Source organism: Bos taurus, chromosome X (assembly GCF_002263795.3).
Source record: "Bos taurus isolate L1 Dominette 01449 registration number 42190680 breed Hereford chromosome X, ARS-UCD2.0, whole genome shotgun sequence".
NCBI classification, from domain to species: domain Eukaryota; kingdom Metazoa; phylum Chordata; class Mammalia; order Artiodactyla; family Bovidae; genus Bos; species Bos taurus.
Window position 1 is genome coordinate 121,540,793 of NC_037357.1, and position 23,546 is coordinate 121,564,338.

Below are 23,546 nucleotides of genomic sequence, written 5' to 3' on the forward strand. Positions count from 1 at the left end.
ATTGGTGGAGACGAGGCTAACAGAAAACACTTGAAGCACCATCTGGAAAATGCGGTCTTAGTAATATTTTATTACCTAACCACCCCAGGAAGATGAACTCCCAGTTAGAGCAATGGTGTTTCCTACAACTGCAGTTTAAACCAATCTGTGTATATAAAATATCACACTGTCTATGCTAAAGTGGTTAAAAGTAAATTACAGACATCTTAACCATGGGCAGAGTGAACATTTTAAATGTACATCAATACTCATCCACTTAGGGATGATCCCTTCCAATGGTTATCAGATTGGGCCCCGAGTTCCTTGGAACTGCTCATGGCCCAGGGCTTGGGGGAAGGAGGTGGGATCTGGGCACCCCATCACCTTGGCCAGAGCAGGTCCATCTCCACTGGGTCTGCATTTTAGATAGTCTCACCATGCTTTACTTAAAAGAAGGGTTTCATGGACAAGAGGTTTGAAAACCACTCATGAAGCCTAATATTCTTATTAAACAAATGGGGAAGATATGACTCAGAGCAGTTGTCACTTTTCCAAGCAGAGAGTAGCTGTAGCCACTCCTAGCAGTGGGCTCTTTTTTTCTACCATAGGCCACCCATGGACCATGGAGAGGCCACATGCATTGCTAAAATCAATCTTTGAGCAAGAAAAGGTGGTATTTCCTGACCATGTGCTTTACTAAATACATTATCCTGGATGATTTTTACATGTTCCATTACTGAAAACCACAACCTACCGTAAAGCATACACACTTGATTAAATGGGTTAGCTTACTAATCTTATATTTCAGAAACAATTATGCTAACTTGAACTTCCTATTAGGAAGATGCCCTCTGTAAATGCTTAATAAATGGGTAAGGATGGTGGTGATCTAATTAAACTTTTAGCCAGTTAACTTTTTTCCAAATAATCCCTATATCAACTTTTCCCCTCTTTCACCCAAACTGTAGTAATGGAAAGTTATTGGTTCAATATATATCATCCTCAGTGAGTCTTGTTTACATTGTTTTGATCTTATTTCAGGACCCTAATGATATTTCAACCAATCTAAGACACTGTCTATTGTAAAACACCAGTATTTTATGTCTTTCTAAGAAATAAAACCAATGCACCTATTAAAAATTAAGATACCATTGTCTGTAAGGCACTCTGATTTCAGAGATATTAAAAGAGGTGCCTTTTGGAATTCATGAAGTATGCTACAGTATTTGCCACCATATAAGACATACTTTCCCCCTTGTCTTATGCTCCCCCTCCTCCCTTCTTAAGGTCACCTGATGCTTCCAGTAAGCAGAGAAATAGCATAGAAGGTTCAGCCTTAGTATTTGCAAAATGCTTCCCTCTAAAATTGTGTTGTGATTATATTTGAACATATATGATACATACTGACCCCAAATACTTCTTGGCATGTTTTTGCCCTAGGAAAGGTGATGGACCTCCCTGGATATGTACTACAAACACTTTTTAATCTGTTTCTTTTCTGTGGGATCAGCCTTATTCTAGTAGGGAAAAAAGTTTTAAAGCCTATGTGTGGAAAAAGTCACACACAACAGGACATAGCTCCTCCATGTTGCATGAACATGGACACTGGATACTTTCTGTGTCTTGAGTTAAACATTCCCCTGGCAACAGAACTCATATCAGGCAGTTTCAAATACACTTCCTAATGATTCCGTTTGCTGTGGTACCAAAATTGTCTAAATTGAGTCATAAGGTAACAAAATATTTTGCTCCCTTTGCTCAGGCATCATTTTCATTCATAACATCAAAGTGCAACTTCAATTTTTCAAGCCCACATATCCAATTACTCATAAGGCAACACTTTTATCTCAAGTGAGAAAGAATACATTCTGCCTTAAAGAAAAGTCTTAATGCTTGTTTTATATGAGTGATACTCCTGGGTGAAAATGTTTTTGGTCTGCATTAAACATTCTTGCCTTTTGATAACAGATGAAAATATGCACAAAATTCAAATTTACATATTCTTTCCCAAGTCTGAATTACTGTGTCATTTATTTTCCTTACATAATTTAATGTTTAGCATATTTAGTGTGTTCTAGAAAGTTTTTTATTTTTACTAATGGATGGAAATTAGTATGTCATCTTGAAGGAGAAGAATCTATGAACTGTGGTACCAATGAACTTGACTTTCCAGCACTTTCCTCATGCACTGATCCACACAGTGGTGCGTCAGGGAGAAGGTAAAAGAGTGTCAATTACAGAGACCTAAGGAAGTGTGAGAATAGCCATAGGACGTTACGGGAAGGAAGAGGCGGTTTAGGAGGTATCATTGCCCTCCTCCTGTGGTAAATCTGAAGGAAGCTGAAGGAGGACTAAGGTGTGGGATGGTTTGTGCAAATGCCATTGCCTCCTCTCCTAGAATTATGTGTTCCTTCCTCATCCCAGAGAGCAGAAAATATTAAGCACCCCAGGAGGGCAACAGCCAGAACAAACTGTCTTCCAATTCTTTCAGCCAGTAGGGAGCTGTGAAATCACTGCACAGACCTAAGGATGAGTACCACAAATGTGGAATAAATGGAAGTCAAATTATCCTTTGCATAGTTTTGTACTGTCATTATAGCAATTTTCTTGAGGTGAAAAGCTTTAAAGATGTACTTTTCAGATTTGTTTTGCCTGACAATGATTACTGTCTCAGAATGTTATTGCCCTTTTTTACTTCTCTTAAGCTAAATCTTCCCTGCTTTCTCTTTTAGGCAAATATCAATATCCCAATGGGAGCCTTTCGGCCAGGAGCTGGGCAACCCCCTAGAAGAAAAGAATGTACTCCGGAGATAGAGGAGGTGAGGAAAACTGAGCTGGTAGAACTCGGCACCATCTTCCTCCTCCAATATCCTGACTAGACAGGGCCCAGAGGCAAGGCGAGGGCCAGCTTTCCAGGACGAGGAGGGCACGGGTGGATGTGGGTCAAGGAGTCATCACATAGAACACACATTTCTTTGGCTTTCTTGCTCAGTCAGCCATTGAAACATACTGCCTCTCACTTCCCTTCAGCTGACTCTAAGTGCCTGGCCCAGGTACTTGGAAGATGCTGAGTTTGGCATCTAGTTTATTTATTCATTGTCTATGTCAGCTTGTGTGTCTGCTATGTGTGTGTGTTTGTGTCTGTGTACGTGTATATGTAGGGGGAAGTGGAATCTCTCAGATGCTCTTGATTCAGTAGTAGTCACGAGCTTGGTAAGTTTTCACTCCAAGCTTTTATTGAATCGAGCAGGATACACTTAGTACAGCTTCTGATGAGCAATGAACCCCAGTGGGAACACAGGTAATAAGCACATTAAATTACTTGCAGATTCAAACAGAAAGCCCCAATCCCTGGATATTTCCTTTGAAAAGAGAAACTTGCAAGGGAGTCTATCAATTTCTGAATTTTCCCTCTCCCTCTAATTCTTTATGTTTCCTCCAAATTCAAATACCCAGTCTTCTAAAATGGGGGCTAAAATTCATCATGGGTACAAAAAATAGAGAATAGTTCCCCATCCAAATGTTTATATTTTTCCTCAATTGTGACTTTACTGATGAAACTTGGAAGGTCTGAGTCTGAAAAAAAAAAAGTTAAGGTCTTGGAGCAATAAATAAAGTCACAGGGCACTGCAAACTATATTTTGTTTTTTAAAAGGTGAAGAGTTCTTTAAAGTTTTAGGTGACCTTTTTGGTATTTGGACCAAAAGAATCAGCATTTCAAAATTTCATAATAAAACTTTGGTTGTCCTGCATCTAACCTTTTGCTTTCTCATAAATAATTACTGATGTGGTCCTAAGTTAGTGGTTCCAGCCCCCTATAAAGAGAAAGATAATTTTTGAAAGGAGATAGAATCTTTGAGTGACATCACCAAGTTCTGGAATTTCAGTCACCCTTGATGAGTAACATTTTAAACATAAAAGCTGAAAAGATCCAGCCCTACTCTGATTTAATGGTAGATAATTTCAAGTTCTGCTGCTGCTAATCTGGCCACCAGTTAGCTCATGATCATGAACTCTCCTTTTGAACCTCTGTTTGCAAAATACGATCCCCCCTCCATTTCTCCAAGGGTCTCTGTAAGGAAAGAGTCAGTGATATAATGGACATGGCATAACCTAGCAGGTATTCAGTAAATTACTGTTCACTGACTGACTGAATTATCCAATTTTTATGAAGGACTCCTGGACCTATTATTTTGCATGTTGTAAGAAAATAGCCCAGGGAGGTGGAAGGGAAGGCAGAAAGGCATTCTTCCCACATCTCCATTCATCTGTTTTTCTTAATTTCTTAATTAGTTTGGTTTTCTTCCTGTGCTTCCTCCTAATCTGTGTCTGTCACTGTGTCTAGCAAACAGTTGCAAGGTAGCTTGACTCTCTTTTCTCACTAAACTGACTGATATGACAGTTGTTTTGGAGGCTTGCCCCTCATCTTCCTCTGTGGTAGACATGGCCCTCACTTCTTTACAGCTGGTACTCTCTCCACACGAGTGTCCCAGTTAGGAAATCTGCTTTTACTCTTGCCTTGTTTCCAGTCTGATGGTTCTAGCACATTCCAAAATAGCTAAAGCCTGATAACAGCCTGGGTTGTGAAAACCTATTTTATGACCAACCACATAAACAAATGGCCAACTGACATGCTTTGTGGGATAGAGGAAGCGAGGTATCCACAGAGATCTGGAGACCCCAGGAATGTTTCCTGAGTTGAGGTACATCTTTTTCGTGGGGCTCATGGATCAGGAGGCTGGCGAAGGGTGGTATCCCTTATTGTAAGAGCTCCTGGGATCTTCGGGAGGGGCGGTATCTGGGCTGAATGTTGGAGTAAGGTTCTCATGAAAACAGTATTGCAGGGGGAAAGTTAGGTGCTTGGCTTGGCTGCAAGGCCTGAGCCACCTCTTGTCACATAGTTTGAATGGGACAATGGAATCTGAATTCAACTAACCTGTACTGCCCCGCTTTTCTATTACTATCCAGTTTAAAACCTTGGAATTGCTCACTTTCTTAGATTTGGGATTCATTGCCTAGCTTTGCATTAAGATAACTACTGTCTAGAGTCGAGGACATAATATACTATCCCTGAACAGAACAGCCCATCTCTGTCACAGCCAGGAACTCCCCCATCTCAATCCTGCCACTACCTCAGATGTGAAGAAGAGGAGGGACCCTAGCAGGAAGCCAGGATGGCTCATGTGACAAGGCCTGTGAGCACTGGCTGGGCCTCCCATCCACCTAAGGTCTCTGTGAGCCCTTGCTCTGCTTGCAGAGCTGGAGCGTACTCTCCATCTGCTCGGCCCAGCCAGAACTTGGCGTGTGCCCGACACAGAAGCCTTACAACCAGATCTTAAGAAGCTGGGCTGGTCTTTTGCCTAAAACAATGCAGTTGCTTGATTAAAGTGATTTGAAGGATACTGACAAGCCCCTACTCTGTCTCCCAAATCTTACTTTTGACTCAAATTCCATCATTATCAAGCCACAAAATAGCACATTGGGATTTTCTGTTCATTATTTCCCAATGCAAACACACTATTGAATTCTGGTCTCACTACTTCCTAGCTGTGAGGCCATGGGCAAGTTTCTTGCCCCTCCCCCTAGTTTTGTTCCTCAGTTTCCTCAACTGCAGAGCAGGGATAATAATGGTTGTGGATTGAAGATTGATGTGAGGATTGAATGTGTTAGTAGTGTGCTTGCTGTTATTTTTCAGTCTTCAGTGGTTGAGCATAATGAGCATATCAGGCTGTACTGTTGTACAAAAGAGAATTTAGGGGAAAACTCAGGGCACTTGGCAGTAAAAAGGAAGAGGAAGGTGAGATAGCTGGAAAATGGTTAATCATTTTGCTCAATTTTACAAATACTCTGTCACCCCCAAAAGGGACATTTCTGTTTGACAATAGCCATTCCTGAAACTGGGACTGGCCTGGGGGTTGATAAGCTGTCTCTTAAGTTTTATCTAAAACCAAAGAGTGTCCTCCATGTTCTTTCTCAATTCAAATATCTACTTAAAAAAGAAAAGAGAGCATACTCAGCCAAATGGCACCATCTGGACCCTGCTTGTTCATGCCTTAATGTATTATAAATTCTTATGATAACAAATTCATAGAAAAAAATGGAATCTGATTCGCATTATTTTTTAAAAGATGAGAGAAGATTCAACTAAGAGTATGTACCACCACTAACCCCTTCCTGAGTCAATGTCTTAAAACCTACTTCTTAAATATATCCACTTATAACTTTCCATTATTTGTGACCCTACCAAATCAAGAGCTAAAAGTTTTACCTTGATAAATAAAAATCACAGTGCACTGAGGTTTTAATAAATTTCCAGGAAAATGCCTAATGTCCAATATTTTCATCCTTTAACTGTATGTTCACACAATAAATCTTTGCACACAGACACATAACTGCACACATCGGCTTTAGGTGTTAATTGTGGTAATATAGCACATTTTGAAATTATAAAGTGACTGTGACTTATCCGGGAACTTAACAGAAGGAATTAGAAATATTTTTTCTCCTTCATGTTTCTGTATTAAGCTCTATCCACCTAACAACCATGGGAATGTTTATAAGTGAGGACACATTTTTCATCTCACCACTACACATATATTTTCTAAAAAGAACACCTTACAGCCTTGCTAAAAATTTATTTTCAAAAGCCTAATGAACACGGTTTCAGAATACCTTGTCCTCTAGGTGGAGCTTTAACAGTTTTACCTACTGCTTCTAAATCTGCATTTATAAATGATGAATGTGTGCAAAGGATGCAAAGAAGCTGAGCCTATGGCTCTGTACAATGACTCAGGGAAACAACATTCTGTGGGTATTTACAAAGGTAGAGTTGACATTGCATGACTCTCATTTCGTGTGGGTGACGTGTTAGCTATTTCATTAGCACTGTGCCAGAATCTAAGAAAATGACCAGAGGAAAAACCACTAGCCTATAGGAGAAGACAAGCACCTCACTATTTTATATTTCTATTCAGCCCTTTAAATAAACAATTTAAAAGCGTTTCTGTACATGCACCACGTAAGTGGTTGAAGTCTGGGAAACTTTCTTCCCTTTCCCTTTAGGGTTCAGACAACTCGAGAACTAGATGTAGGAGCCCGATGGGGGCTAAAACACAGCCTGGGCTTTACTACCCGAGTTACAGGACTGGCTGGCACACGTACAGGACTGGCTGGCACACGTACGGCACAGGGCTTGAACCTGAGACAAGCGTGCTCTTTCTTATTTTTTTTCCCATAACTGAACCGGTTCACTCAGTTGCTGGCCCAGCAGGTGGAGCTCTGCCAGTCTCAGAGAGCCTATGTTAGTCTGGGCCTCCAAGAAGCAGACCCAAAGAGGAGATTCGACGGGCAAAGTATTTACTGGGGAAAACACCTGTCAGGAAACATGAGACCGTGATGCAGATGAAGGATCATGGAGCGGAGAGTGGGGCTGAAGTGACCTAGACAACAGTACTGTTCTCAGGAAAATTCTCGAGTCCTTCCCAGAGGCGGCCCAGGTCTCCCAGAAGCAAGCCCGCCTTCAGATCCTATGACGCTCAGCCATTGGCCACGAGCAGCCGTGGGAAGTGTGACCTCAGCATGGTGATGGGCGGATCTCAGGGCAAAGCAGCTGGGGCTGTCATTCAATTATCCTCCCTGCAGGAAACTGATCCGAGAGGCGTGCTCTTGTGGCTGACACAGAGATCAAATGTTCCTCCAGCACCTCCAGTCCAGGGCCCCGGAGACTAGGCACCTCACCGCTAGCAAATAGGAGGAAGGAGCTATCCAGCAACCATCTGCAATACTTCGTTGGGGTCCTAGGAGTCACGAACAGCAATGGATCTTACTGTTTTACAGCCCCTGTAAATCTGTGTGGTTGGTGTATGTACACAGAGGCATAGATTTGTCACTATGGGAAATTTTCAGGATTAATCAGCAAAACAGCTATCCACAAGTGTGCTTGTGCGCTTCTGTACCAGTAACTGGTGAAAGTCGCTCTGTAGTGTCCAACTCTTCACGATCCCATGGACTATACAGTCCATGGAATTCTCTAGGCCAGAATACTTCTCCAGGGGATCTTCCCAATCGAGGAATCGAACCCAGGTCTCCCACATTGCAGGCTGATTCTTTACCAGCTGAGCCACAAGGGAAGCCCAAGAATACTGGAGTGGGTAGCCTATCCCTTCGCCAGTGGATCTTCCCGACCCAGGAATCGAACTGGGGTCTCCTGCATTGCTGGCGGATTCTTTACTAACTGAGCTATCAGGGAAGCCCCTACCAGTAGTTGGAGGAGCCACCAAAACAAGTATAGAATGTGCTCCTGCTCTAAAGCCACAACAGAAAAACAGAAAACGTAAAATACTTTCCAAAGTAGGAGGGGCGAGCCCTCCTCTGCCGCTGCATCCTCTCCCATCCAGATATAAAGAGGCTTTGTTTATGTCAGTTTGTTTCTGTACCCCAGAAACATCATTGGAACAAAGGCCGGCAGCCAATATGCCCCAAACGAAAGAACAGAAAACTCCTGGACCAAGTCATTGTTAGAGGTGGCTGTGTACTAATGGTCTACAAACTCTGCCTTTAAGGCATCTTATGATATTATGATGTGTGTGTGTGTATGTGTGTGTGTGTGTGTGTGTGTGGGCGTGCGTGCCTGCATGCTCAGTGGCCCGGTTGTATCTGACTCTTTGCGACCCTATGGATTGTAGCCCACCAGGCTCCTCTATCCATGAGATTCTCCAGGCAAGAATTCCGGAGTGGGTTGCCATTTCCTCCTCCAGGGGATCTTCCTGACCCAGTGATTGAACCTGAGTCTATTGTGTCTCCTGCACTGGCAGGTGGATTCTTTGTTGTTGTACAGTTGCTCAGTCATGTCTGACTCTTCGTGACCCCATGGACTGCAGCACACCAGGCTTCCCTGTCCCTCAGCATCTCCCAGAGTTTGCCCAAGTTCATGTACATTGAATTGGTGATGCCATCCAACCATCTCATCCTCTGTCACCCTCTTCTCCCTCTGCCTTCAATTTTCCCCAGCAAGGTGGTTTCTTTCCCACTAGATTAAATTTGGTTTTGTAAGACACTTCTCTTGAAAACATAAATCCTTTTCACTAGTGCTAATTTTTATGAATTATCAGACACTGTATCAGACACAGTACTCTTGTGTTTTCTAAGTCATGGGGAAATTACTTGTGTTTTTCTTCCAGCTTTATTCCTCCATAAATTGCACGAGATCTTCCTGAAACTCTGAGGGCATCACAACAGCACAAGAAGAAGTCAGTCTGCTAGAATTACACTGATGTTATTTTTGCTTTTTTTCGGCTTCATGTCCATGACCCAAAGAGACCATATCTCTTTTTCAGTGAGCTAAATTTTTCTCTTTTTATTTTTTCTTTAGGGTGCTCCTCCCACTTCGGACGAGGAGAAGAAGCCAATTCCAGGAGCTAAGAAACTTCCAGGACCTGCAGTCAACCTATCGGAGATCCAGAACATTAAAAGTGAACTGAAGTATGTCCCCAAAGCTGAACAGTAGTTGGAAGAAAAAAGGTGAGTGAAAAACTATTTCCTTTGTCTCAAAAAGACCACTATAAAAATGGTTTATGAAACCCTTCCACAGAAGAAGCCTGGAATTCCAGAAGTGTTTACTAAGTATTGGCGCTCTCACGTTAGACCAGAGCTTCTGGCACAAAGGTTTTCCAGTATGTAAACAAAGCTTTGGGGCCTGTCTTATTCCCAGACCAGTCAGATGGCCACTGAGGATGTTGGCCTGCCTTCCCCTTCCTAGTCACCTTCTTAGTGAGACAGTCCCACACATGACAATGGCCACGCTACTTGTGTCACACTGATGCGGACTTACCAGGGCATTTACAAGTAACTTCTGCTGATAAGGTTCCTTTATAGTGGAGAGAGAGGAGCTGTTTCAAGTCAAAAGAACAGAACAGTATCCAGTGTTTTGAGCATAGTTATATGAAAGAATAAAGAAGTGAGAACAAAACACAATAGATTCTATGACCATAGAGTGAATCCAGGAACCTGGATGAGGAGAAAGTGACAGAAGCAGCAACTGATCTGAAGCCATACACACTCGGTATCCGTTACGCCAGGATGAGATGAACTGATGACTGTGTGTCATTGTACTCAGTACTGCTTGCGTTGCCAAGCTGAGATGAAATATTCCAGTATGTCTGGGATGAGGCAGCAGAAGTTTCTTGTGAGAAAGCCCCCAGAAGTGAAATGAACTTTCGGTAATATTTATTATCATCACCCAACTAAGGCTGTTCGGTTAGACACATGAATTTTTAATGCAAACTTTAAAGGGTTTTTGCTTTTATGAAATTCTTATTGACCTAAATTTAACCCCAGTTCCAGTTGCAGAAGAATTTGGTTTTGAAGATTCAAAGGAATGTGTTTTAAAATTAGTTCAGAGAAGATCCTGTGGTGTTATTCAGCAGTGAGATTGATTCTGTAGACTTGAATCTGTGGTTATGGTAATGGAGAACAATAGCAACTCAATAAAATACCAAAATGGTACCACAATAGCCAGAATACATTTTTTGTTACTTCATTATCTCAGAGAAGACTTTAATGATTCTTCCCTCCTGAAAAAATTCTAATAATGCAAAATCACTCAGAGAAGCCCATTTGTCCTTACTCTACAGGGATATAAAAACTTAAATTGTCCAGGTAGTTGATCTGAACTCCTGATGAAGACAGTCACTGTTTTGAGCCAAGGAGTGATCTTTATTTTTGTAGGAGAGGTAGTAAGCTGTTTTGATTTTGATGCATCAATTCTTCTGCAAATCTGTCAGATTTTGAGACTTCCATGGCCATGGTTTATGGTCACGGTTTACGGTCACAGAGGGAGAGGATTTCTTAACATTGATTGATTAGCTGGAATCATAAACAGTAAATACCCTGGACCAGCCATCATCTAGCTCCTCACTGGTTGGATTTGATTTCCTCCTTTTTGGGCCACCCATTCATCACCTACCCTGTGTATTATTGTTCAGTGATTTAATCAAACAGGTCATTGTCTTAAAACTGAGTAACTCCACAGTACCAAACTATGAGGGCTTCCTAGGTGGCTCAGTGGTAAAGAATCTGCCTACCACTGCAGGAGATAAGCGTTTGATCATTGGGTCTGGAAGATTCCCTGGAGAAGGAAATGGCAACCCACACTAATATTCTTGCCTGGGAAATCCCATGGACAGACGAGCCTGGTATGCTACAGTCCATGGGGTCGCAAAGAGTTGGACACGACTGAGTGACTAAAACAACAACAGCCAAGCTATGAAAACCACAAGGCTCAAAGTCTAGGGTATAACTATTATAATACTCTAGACATAAGATAGAGGAGCACCTCCTTCTAGCTAAGATCAGCACTTCTTTTAGTGAGATTTCAGACTCATTCCATGTCCTGTGTCATGGCTAGAATTATTCATGAATATAGATAAAAAACACTTTGGATAAGAATCATAAAGGCCAGTGACTAGCCATTTAGAGATCAACACAAAGAAATAGAGGAAAACAACAGAATGGGAAAGACTAGAGATCTCTTCAAGAAAATCAGAGATACCAAGGGAACATTTCATGCAAAGATGGGCTCAATAAAGGACAGAAATGGTATGGACCTAACAGAAGCAGAAAATATTAAGAAGAGGTGGCAAGAATACACAGAAGAACTGCACTAAAAAGAGCTTCATGACCCAGATAATCACGACGGTGTGATCACTCACCTAGAGCCAGACATCCTGGAATGTGAAGTCAGGTGGGCCTTAGAAAGCATCACTACGAACAAAGCTAGTGGAGGTGATGGAATTCCAGTTGAGCTATTTCAAATCCTGAAAGATGATGCTGTGAAAGTGCTGCACTCAATATGCCAGCAAATTTGGAAAACTCAGCAGTGGCCACAGGACTGGAAAAGGTCAGTTTTCATTCCAATCCCAAAGAAAGGCAATGCCAAAGAATGCTCAAACTACCACACAGTTGCACTCATCTCACACGCTAGCAAAGTAATGCTCAAAATTCTCAAGCCAGGCTTCAGCAATACATGAACCGTGAACTTCCTGATGTTCAAGCTGGTTTTAGAAAAGGCAGAGGAACCAGAGATCAAATTGCCAACATCCGCTGGATCAAGGAAAAAGCAAGAGAGTTACAGAAAAACATCTATTTCTGCTTTATTGACTATGCCAAAGCCTTTGACTGTGTGGATCACAATAAACTGTGGAAAATTCTTCAAGAGATGGGAATACCAGACCACCTGACCTGCCTCCTGAGAAACCTGTGTGCAGGTCAGGAAGCAACAGTTAGAACTGGACTTGGAACAACAGACTGGTTCCAAATAGGAAAAGGAGTACGTCAAGGCTGTATATTGTCACCCTGTTTATTTAACTTATATGCAGAGTACATCATGAGAAACGCTGGGCTGGAAGAAGCACAAGCTGGAGTCAAGATTGTTGGGAGAAATATCAATAACCTCAGATATGCAGATGACACCACCCTTATTGCAGAAAGTGAAGAGGAACTAAAAAGCCTCTTGATGAAAGTGAAAGTGGAGAGTGAAAGAGTTGGCTTAAAGCTCAACATTCAGAAAACGAAGATCATGGCATCTGGTCCCATCACTTCATGGGAAATAGATGGGGAAACAGTAAAAACAGTGTCAGACTTTATTTTTCTGGGCTCCAAAATCACTGCAGATGTTGACTGCAGCCATGAAATTAAAAGACGCTTACTCCTTGGAAGGAAAGTTATGTCCAACCTAGACAGCATATTCAAAAGCAGAGACATTACTTTGCCAACAAAGGTTCGTCTAGTCAAGGCTATGGTTTTTCCTGTGGTTATGTATGGATTTGAGAGTTGGACTGTGAAGAAAACTGAGCGCCAAAGAATTGATGCTTTTGAACTGTGGTGTTGGAGAAGACTCTTGAGAGTCCCTTGGACTGCAAGGAGATCCAACCAGTCCATTCTGAAGGAGATCAGCCCTGGGATTTCTTTGGAAGGAATGATGCTAAAGCTGAAACTTCAGTCCTTTGGCCACCTCATGTGAAGAGCTGACTCATTGGAAAAGACTCTGATACTGGGAGGGATTGTGGGCAGGAGGAGAAGGGGACGACAGAGGATGAGATGGCTGGATGGCATCACTGACTCGATGGACGTGAGTCTGAGTGAACTCCGGGAGTTGGTGACGGGCAGGGAGGCCTGGCGTGCTGCAATTCATGGGGTCGCAAAGAGTTGGACACAACTGAGTGACTGAACTGAACTGAACTGAACTGAATCACAGCTTATGGCAAAGGACTTAGCCTTTAACCTCCTCAGAAACCAGAACCAGGCAACAAAGGGACAGCACATACTGAGTCAAGACCACGAAAGACAGGAGAATCCCAAATGGGGCCCTAAGCCATGCTGGGGCAAGGGAAGGCAGGTATTCATTCCTGTATCTCTCAGGAGTCTCCTGGCTGCTATTCAAAGTGGCCAGAGGGTGATTTAAGCAAGCCTAGGAGTTAGATGAAGAGAAAGGAGCAGCAGCAATGCCTGAAAACCAAGGGCCCTCTTATGCTCACATACCTACTTGTTTGTTGCATGATCAGGAATCTCCAACCCCACGTCCCCTGTCAAAAGCCACTGTTAGCCTGTCTGTTTGTAGCTGAAGCAGATGCCACTTCAGAGTTCACGAATAGGGGTCTGGAAACCTGGAGGATTGCTAAGGGCTGTTGTCCAATAGACTCTGTGTCCACTTCTGCTCCCTCCCAACCCTCAGATCAGACCACAGGAGCCCAGTAAAGAACCTCTGTAACTAGCTTCTGTACTGTGGGCACTTCATTCTGCTCTACAAGATGAATAAATAAACTTGGTCAGTGCTCTCAGGATACTTTTATTTTAATGGAAACATAAATACAAAATACTTCAAAAGATAGGTAACATTCAAGAATTAGATAGCCTCTCAGTGATTCAAGATATCCTGTGGCTTTATGACCCCCTATGACTAGTAGTCAGTAGAATAAAGTGAGGTTATGACTCACGAGAGGGGGAGACTCACAATGATTTGGCATCAGGGACAACTTCAAGGAGGTGGTAGGAATGGAATGATTTAAACAGAGGCTCAGAGATAATTTCTGAGTGTAGGGGTTGTCCAGAGCATCATTAGCGGACCAGCCTGCTGAGACCAAAGAGTTCTTCTAGGGCAATACTTCTTAGACTTTCAGGGCAGAGCAAAACAAGATCCTACAGCCCACCCACATCATCTCTTCTCTTTTTCCAGCAGTTAAAGAACTCAGTGATAACAAAGAATTAGAGAGGAACAAAATAAGTATCAAAGTAGTGGCAATGTAGCAATTAGGAGAAGAATGATTAACAAAGATAAACCCTAAGAAGAGTTCTACAATTATGTTAATGAACACAAAGATAGCAGCAATTGAAAGCCCTGGGAGCCATGAAGCACTAGAAAGAAATTGTCCTTCTGAAGTGGCAGGAACTCCTCCTCTCTGTGTTGGACATTGCAGCGTGGCCATGTGGTGTGTGACAGCCAGATCTGATGACAGCAGACAAAACCAGGGATTTAGAAAAATGCAAAATTTTAGTGATTCTTAATAACCCACTTAGCTTTTGGCCATGCATTTTCCTGACCCAGGGATAGAACCCTGGTCTCCCGCACTGCAGGCAGACTCTTTACCATCTGAGCCACCATGGAAGTTGGCCTGAACTGAGGGAAGCACTTGCATTTGGGAATCAGAGAGTCTTTTAAAGTCACCCAGCGGGCATTGGACCATACTTTAAGAAACATTGCTGTAGGGCAGTAAGTGAGAGTGAATTGGAATGATCCAGCCCCATGGTGTCAAGTTAGTCTCTATCCTGTACCCAATATTGATCAACCAGCCTTGATTCTAGAGTTTGTAGTTTTGAAAAGAGCCATTATTATGTGCCCTGTTGGGGAGGCATGCCTTCTCCATCATGTACTTTGTGGCAACACTGGCATCACCTGTTTATGCTGTCACAATGCTTATCAGACTATTCATTTTATTTTTTTAATCTTCTTATTATGCTAGGATATAGCTTTTCAAAGGCCAGGGCACACTGGATACATCTTGAGCACACATGCCTCATTACTGGTGCCCTGACCACAGCAAGTCTGTAGAAATGTGTTCTTACAGACTTTCCAGGTCCATGCACTCTCTGGGAGATTACTACTTAAAAGCAAGACTAGCTTTTCTGTCAAGGACTGAAGGTAACATTGTTGGCCACAATCAGTAAAGGTATCAGAAATTTGACTTTAATTTATTGATTATAATTTTATTCCTCTGGGAAACTGAAAACAATTAGGAAAAATGTCAAGATTGGCTCATTTTCCTCAAAGGGGGAGAAAAATATGTAAATCCAGAAGAAAATCATTTAATTTTCAAGAGTTCTTTGGATTTATTTTTCAAAGAACATCTATGTCCAGATAAGACATATTCACCAACCAGTCATCCGGAAAGATGCCATCTCTGCTCGAGGAGAACATAAGGCGTTCATTACTCCTAAATGTTAAGCACTACATACCACAGTTATTCTTGCTGATTCAAAGGCCCATTCTGAGAATGTTGGCAGAAGGGCAAATTGATGTACTCAGACACTTGATGAAGTGTGTTTATCACTTAACAACAGACCCACAAAATACGTGAAACAAAAACTAACAGAATTGAAGGGAGAAACAGACAACTGAACAATAACAGCAGGCAACTTCAGTACTCCACTTTCAACAATGGATAGAACAACTAGACAGAAGATCAACAAGGAAATTGTCTCAGGAAATTTGTTTGGGCTGGTATATAAGAAGACCATAGACTGGGTGCTTTATAAACAAGAGAAATTCATTTCTCACAGTTCTAGAGAGTGGGAAGTCCAAGATCAAGGCACTAGCAGATTTGGTATCTGGTGAGAACCTGCTTTCTGTTTCATAGATGGCCACCTCCCTGCGTTCTCACACAGCTGAAGGGGCAAGGAAGCTTTCTGTGGTTTCTTTCATAAGGGTGCTAATTCCATTCATGAGGGCTCCACCCTCATGACTTTTTCACCTCCCAAAGTTCCCACCTCCTAATATCATACAGTGGATTACTCTTCAAAATATGAATTTGGGGCAAGAGGACACAGACATTCAGTCTATAGCAGAAACAGAAAATGTGAGTAATGCTGTAAACTAACTAGGGAAACACTCCCCTCAACAACATCAGAGTACATATTCTTCTTAGGCACACATGTGACATAATGTCCAAGACTTGTTTCATGTTAGGCCTTAAAACAACTCTTAATAAATTTGAAAGGACTGAGATCATGGCAAATATGTTCTCAGACTACAGTGGAATGAAATTAGAAGTCAATAACAGAAGGAAATTTGGGACATTCACAAGGTGTACAACTTAAACAACACACTCTTAAATAACCAATGAGTCAAAGAAGAAATCACAAGAGAAATTAGAAAACACTTTGAGACAATTGAAAATGAAAATAACAGACACCAAACTGTGGCATGCAGCAAAAGCAGTGTTTAGAGGAAATTAATAGCTGTTCAGATCAGTTCAGTCACTCAGTCGTGTCCGACTCTTTGCAACCCCATGAACCGCAGCACGCCAGGCCTCCCTGTCCATCACCAACTCCTGGAGTTTACCCAAACTCATGTCCATTGAGTTGGTGATGCCATCTAACCATCTTATCCTCTGTCATCCCCTTCTCCTCTTGCCTTCAATCTTTCCCAACATCAGGGTCTTTTCAAATGAGTCAGCTCTTCACATCAGAGCTATTACATTTAATAGCTGTAAAGATCTATATTAAGAAAAGAGCAAAGATCTGAAATTAATGACCAGCCAGTCAAATCAATACTAGCAGCTCCATATTTGGGAACCATGCCCTTTATCATCTTAGAGTAAGCTTATCCCATTTCTACATAAATGGCAGATGATTCAACTGATGTCTGAATGGATATATCAGCCATTTCAAATGATAAAATGTAATACGTTTAAAAAATCTATTTGTATAAACACTGTCACAACATAATAGACGCTTGGAAATAAAAGTACTCACCTATAAAATTATCATTCAGTATAGTACTCACGTTGATATCTTCCCTTCCAGTTTTCCCCCTGGGTTTACATAGGAGAAGCAATATAACTAAAGCTGCTAACAATATGGGATTTGCAGTAACTACCTTCTACCTTTGCAACTTTGAGCTCTGTGTCTCTATTTTCCTGGTTTCATAAAAAGCAGAAAATGGCATCTTCCTCATAGGGTTTAGGATTAGGGAGACATGAAGGATTAGGAAGATGTATTTTAAAAAGCATATCTAGGCACAGCAACTGGGATGGGGTAAGTATACACAAATGGGAACTACTTTTCCTTCATTTTTTTTTCTCAAATAGCATCATTCATAGCACATGTATGGTTTTGAATCTTTTTCCACTTCACATTTTCTCATAAGAATGTTTTTCCAGTTTTACTGAGAAAAAATTGACATACATCACTGGCCAAGTTTAAGGCATACAGCTTGATGGTTTGATTTACATATATTGCAAAATGACTATAGAAATAGGCTCAGCTCACATTATCTCATACAGATATAATGAAAAGAAAGAAGACAAGAACAAAAGATAAACATTTTTTTCTCCTTGTGATGAGACCTCACAATTTACTCTCTTAACAACTTTCCTAAATACCATACAGCACTGTTAATTATCGTTATCATGTTGTACGTTATATCTCTAGTATTTACTGGGTTTGCCAAAAAGGTTGTCTGGGTTTTTTCATAAGATGTTACAGAAAAATCCGAATGAAAATTTTGGCCAGCCCAATATTTATCTTATAGCTGATAATTTGTACCTTTGGCCACCTTCCTCTAATTATTCTTCCCACCTTCTGCCTCTGGTAACAACATGTCTGACCTCTTTTTCTATGAGAGTGTATGTTTTAGGTTCTACATATAAGTGAGATTGTATAGTATCTATCTTTCTCTATCATAAAAATGTTTTATGCTGCTTGTAGCTTTTGGAATTAAGAGGATTTATTTTTCATAGTCTGACTTAATCATGTTTTCATAACCTTTTCCCTCTGCCAGAAGACAGAGGACTGATTTATTGTTTTACATAGAATGAAACTTAAAACAAAAACAAAAAACAAACCTAACAACTTCTCCAAATGTCTTCTCTGTGGTTTGCTTGAAATTTTTTGTCCTCAATTTTGACATGTTCCCTGCTTTGACCCAATTACAGATGCTCTATTCACTTTGTTTGAAGAAAATGGTTTTATGCTGAGATTTTTCACTCTCTAGTGGAGCCACATTTCTTTTGATTTGTGATGCTCTTTTTTTTTTCCTGCTCCCCAATTGCTGAGGATAAAGATGAGTTTGCAATGGTTTCGAACTGCAAGGTTTTATTCATTTGTTAACCTCCCTGGTAAAGCTTTTGTTCTAGGCCCTGGTTACAGCCTGTGTGGGTGTAAAGTACTCTTGAAGGTGAATGTGAGGAGCCTTTGAGCTGATGGTGACAGTTGCTTTAAGAGCCTCTCTACAGCAAACACACAGAAGCTATCTGGATGGTTTCTATTAAAACAGAGATCTGGAAGGCCTAATGTGTGGATTCTCTGGAGGGATTTGGAATTGGTGAAAGCAGATCTGAGCCCTGAGAAGGGCATATCTGCTCTGGCCAGCTCACTAGAAGGCAGAGGTGACTCAGGATGTAGACGTTTGTAATCTGGGATGTAGATTTCCTTGGGCTAAAGGATGGTTACCACTGGCACTTGCCCTACTCCCAGTGCAACGGAACTCATTACTCTATCTCCAGTGGTTCTGAGGATAGAGGGCAGTGTCTAGAGATAGTAATCGGTCACAACTTCAGAGAGGTATGGGCTGCCACTGGGGGACACGCCAGGGATGTTGGTCAATGTCCCACAATGCTCAGGACAGTCCCGCTCCCCAACAAAGAATTATCCAATCTTAAACGTTAGTTGTGCTGAGTGTAAGTAACCCTGATTGATCTACCTCAAAGACTGACATCAGGACCATCTTGCAAACATTCTTTTCCAAGCAGTCAATGCAATGCATTTTACAGAAGTGAAAACATTAATAAAAAGAGAATAGTAATTAATGGCCCAATATTTATAATCAATTCATATTGATCAGAGACTTAGGAATCAAGCACTCTTAAATATTCTTTTGTTAATTGATAAACTAAGTATATTTATGGTATACATGGCATATTCCTGAATTACAGTATTTGGCCTTAAACATGACCAGTTTGGGTAGGTTACTTTTTCCTCTCAGATGTATCAGAAAGCAGTAGGTTATCTCAGTAGCTCATCAAGTCTTTTAAAATATGAATGTTAGGCATTAAGCATTAGTAATCATCAGCACTAATATCAATGTCATCATTTTTATTGTCACCATTACATTTATTATATACTTGTGATATGCCTGACACTGTGTCCTGTACTTCACATACATTATTTCATTTACTCCTTGTGCTGACTATACAGAGTATATGCTGTGATGCCCATTTCATTTATGTGGGGGGAAGAAGGCTGTGATAGTTTGCCTAACTTGACCAAAGTCATACAGCTTGTAAGTCACAGAGGTCAGATATTACACTCCATAGCCAGTTCTTTTAATCACTAGCACCCACTGCATTCTTTAAAAATGTTCTTTTAGTTATAGTCTTCTGGGTTTTGCCAATATTTCACTGTGTTAGCTTGCAGGAAAAACAAGCAAAGGCTTAAAAAGGCTGCAGAAACTGTCATCTACACAAAGAGGTGACATCACAACTTTGACATGTTGGTTTATTTATTCATTCATTTGTTTGCTTGTTCATCCATCCATTCATGCATGCATTCAGTCAGTCAACAAGCATTTATTGAGCATAAAGCCTGCACCAGGCTCTGAGGATACCAGCTCTGGGGATTCAAATACGGATCAGGGAGTCTAGCCGGGGTCAGGTGAATGGGCAGAATACTGCCTAGAAGCATGAATCATTTGCTCTCTTTAAGGGTCATGGAAAACAGGAAGGGTTCCTTAATGTCTGTAAATATCAGAGCAAGCATGAGAGAAAGGCCAAGGAGGTGAAAGGCAAGGAAGGAAGGAGGGGAGGAAGAAGGAGAGGGGCAGTAGGGGCCGAGCCTGGGAGGCTGTGGCCCTGGCCTGGTGCTGACAAAGCTGCAGCTGGTCCGAGGAAGGCCAGGCCTCTGCAGAGCCCGCCTTTGCTCCTGGGCTGAGCAAGGGCTTGGCAGGATCTGTGTGTCATCAAGAGGCAGTCTCCTACCCATGAGGCCTTTTCTCTTTCATTCCTTCTCATGCTGTGTGCAGCCCACGCAGAAAACTGGGGAAGTGAATTCCGGGCTGTCTCAGCAGGCTCGGCTGCATCGTGACAACGCTGCTCGCTCTAACTCCCCCGACACATTGTGGCATTTGAGGAGGAGAAGGAGTCACACGAGACCTGCACATTTAACTTGTACTTCGCTCCACCTCTCCCTGTCCAGGGACTGATCAGTCCACACCCTCTGGTTTAGGGCTTTATGTGTAGGGTGAGGTGGTGGCTGCTTTAATCCCAGGCAGGTCAGGCAATTGGCTTCTCACCGAGGGACATTTCTATTAAGCTGCAGACAGATTGGAGTCGCTTTTGACCAGGCAGGTGGCACAAAGGCAGCTCAGAACAATTTCATCTTGACTGCTGGGAAAACAGGAGAAAGCAAGCCTGTCTTATCACCCAGAAGTCACTGGAAGCCTCTAGAAAGGACAGTGGCACTTCTTTCCACCCCAGAAGACCTGCCGTGAGTGTCAGAGGCACAATTGAATCCTGAACACATAATATACATTTTTCTGCCTTGCTTTTGCCTGACCCCTGATTTTAGATACAAGTGATAGGAATCATGGCTGCCCTTTCGTTCCAGAGGCAACAGATCCTGAAACCTTACCAAACAGGGTTATTCAATTCTGCATGTTCAAACATCCATTTATTCAGAATAGATTGAAGTTGATTTTCATTTCTGAATCATCTATATATGGGTTACCTGGAATTTACTTTAGCCAAATTAACCTTTTTCTTCATAAAGCAAGTTAATACCATGAGCTGGATTTGAATGGGAGGGAAGGATTAAAGGACTGGAATGAATTCACTCCTTTAGTAAGTGAACATCTGAGCATCTACTATATGCCAGGCACTGTGACACTAATGGTAGGTGATGCAAGACAGTGTCCCCTGAGAGACTCCCAGTCTAGTTGGGGACGAATGTAAAAGTGGACTTTAGCACATAATGGCTGCAGCAGGAAGAAAGAAACAAGTCGTGGCCTTTGAATACAAGTGACAGAGATTCCAGACAGGATGTTAGAAAACAGATATTCTATTGAAAGGAGGTTGAAGAGCAGATGCTTTAGAGGTGCTGCAGGCACAGGTTCATGCCCTGGCTTTGCTATTCTCTTGGTCTGTGATTTGGCTCATCATGGTTTCTTTTTCTGAAAAATGAGAGTAATACCTATCTCATGGGGGCAAGTTTTTTCACCATCCTAAAGGTCACTGAGCAATGTTTGGAGACTTTTTTGGATGTCACAATACAGGGTGGGTGCCATTGCCATCTAGTCGGTAGGGACCAGGGATGCCACCAAACATCCCCCCACAAGAAACTTCAGGAGTGTCGAGGCTGAGAGACACCAAGGTGCATACATAGTGTGTACACAGTAACAGCTATTATTATGATAGTATGCTACCATGAGAGGGAACTTAAGACACTGAGCACTGGACGTGCTGGATAGAGTGGGACACATTTGCGCTTCACTTCCGGCTGTGTCACGTAGTAAGTCTGTGACCTTGGGCAAGTTCCCGACCATTCCGAGCCACGTCTATAAATAGGAATGATTATCTCGATCATGAGAGGCAAACATAAAGAGAGTGAGTTGACTCAGATGGGGCACCGGGCACAAATCAGCATCCAGAAAACGTCATTCCCTTTTTTGTCCCCTCAAATTACCCATGCCCTTTGCTCCCCGTCCCTTTCTTCCAAGGCCAAGTGTCAGTTGGTTGGTTTTTACATGAAATTATCTCTAAAGAGGAGTTCTGCATATTTCCCCAGGGAATATGAAAAAGCTCACTGAAAAAGAAACCCCATTAATTGTTTGTGACTAATATGAGCTCACCGAGGCCCTTGTAAGCCCCTGGGAGGACTTGTGTCTCAGTGACCTCCTGAAATGATCTCTAATCTGCAAGTACCATCTTTCTCCAGAAGGAGGCACTGCAGTCCCATTTTTCAAAACCAGCAGCAGCTACTGTTTCCAAAGCCAGTAAAATTACCCACATTTTACTTGAGCACTTTCATTTGATTTTTGGAGACCTCAAGGGATTTCCACACCCTCCTTGGCCACTTTTTTTTTAAATTTTATTTTTAAACTTTACAATATTGTATTAGTTTTGCCAAATATCGAAATGAATCCGCCACAGGTATACCCGCGTTCCCCATCCTGAACCCTCCTCCCTCCTCCCTCCCCTACCCTCCCTCTGGGTCGTCCCAGTGCACCAGCCCCAAGCATCCAGTACCGTGCATCGAACCTGGACTGGCGACTCGTTTCATACATGATATTATACATGTTTCAATGCTATTCTCCCAAATCTCCCCACCCTCTCCCTCTCCCACAGAGTCCATAAGACTGATCTATACATCGATGTCTCTTTTGCTGTCTCGTACACAGGGTTATTGTTACCATCTTTCTAAATTCCATATATATGCGTTAGTATACTGTATTGGTGTTTTTCTTTCTGGCTTACTTCACTCTGTATAATAGGTTCCAGTTTCATCCATCTCATTAGAACTGATTCAAACCAAATATGTCCAGTTTGCATTTCTGATCTTTCTCTGAAGAAAATCAGTTTAAGAAATATTTAGAGTCAACCTGCCATTCTCTTACTATCAAGGGAAAGGGAAACAATGCATTTCAGACACCATTTTACTGAGCATTTTGAATGGGCTTAATGGCCAAAAACAGGCATCTCATCTTTTTAGTAATCTTTTGTACACAGACTGTATACTATTGAAGTCTGGTCCAGAAACTAAAACAAGATCCATGTTGATCTAAACATCCAGAAGCAGCCCTGTGTCTTCTCTAGGACGTCCTCTCCTGGCTTATGCCCCATTCACATCCAGTCTCCTCCTCTTAGTATTCTCCAGGGGCGTTTTCTCCCTCTTTCTGATGATACTAAATTTGACAACTGAATCATTTCTGCTTTGCAACAAGAGTGAAACAGGTAGGCAGTCAGTACTAAATATAACTGCCACATAACATGGCAGTTTGGAGACTATGAAATGGCTACTTTAGGGGGTGTCAAGAACCAGGCAATGAGGAAATAAAGGCTCATTTGGAGTTTTATGGCAAGTTTTAAATCCCATGTTTTAACTGGAACCTACTTGCAGTAATAATATTAACAAGTTCTTGCACTTGATTTTTAAAAGTCCAGCCTACTTCTGTGTTTATTTTCTTCTGAGGCTCACAACAGTTCCATGAGACAGGCAGGACAGGAATTGAATTTGCAGTTCACTCTTATGTGACTTTCAGCTTCACTCAGGGTAGAAGACTGTGGGATGTATCATCAAGAGAG

At 41.9% G+C, this 23,546-nt stretch overlaps 1 protein-coding gene across 1 annotated transcript in view; it reads left to right on the forward strand.

Annotated features, from left to right (window-relative positions):
* SMPX (small muscle protein X-linked) overlaps nt 1-23,546 on the forward strand; it is a 53,210-nt gene that overhangs the window by 12,348 nt on the left and 17,316 nt on the right. The window contains exons 3-4 of the mRNA NM_001037626.1: nt 2,712-2,798; nt 9,350-9,498. Of these exons, the coding sequence (NP_001032715.1) occupies nt 2,712-2,798; nt 9,350-9,484 (222 nt within the window). The 3' untranslated portion in view covers nt 9,485-9,498. The remainder of the gene's footprint in view (nt 1-2,711; nt 2,799-9,349; nt 9,499-23,546) is intronic.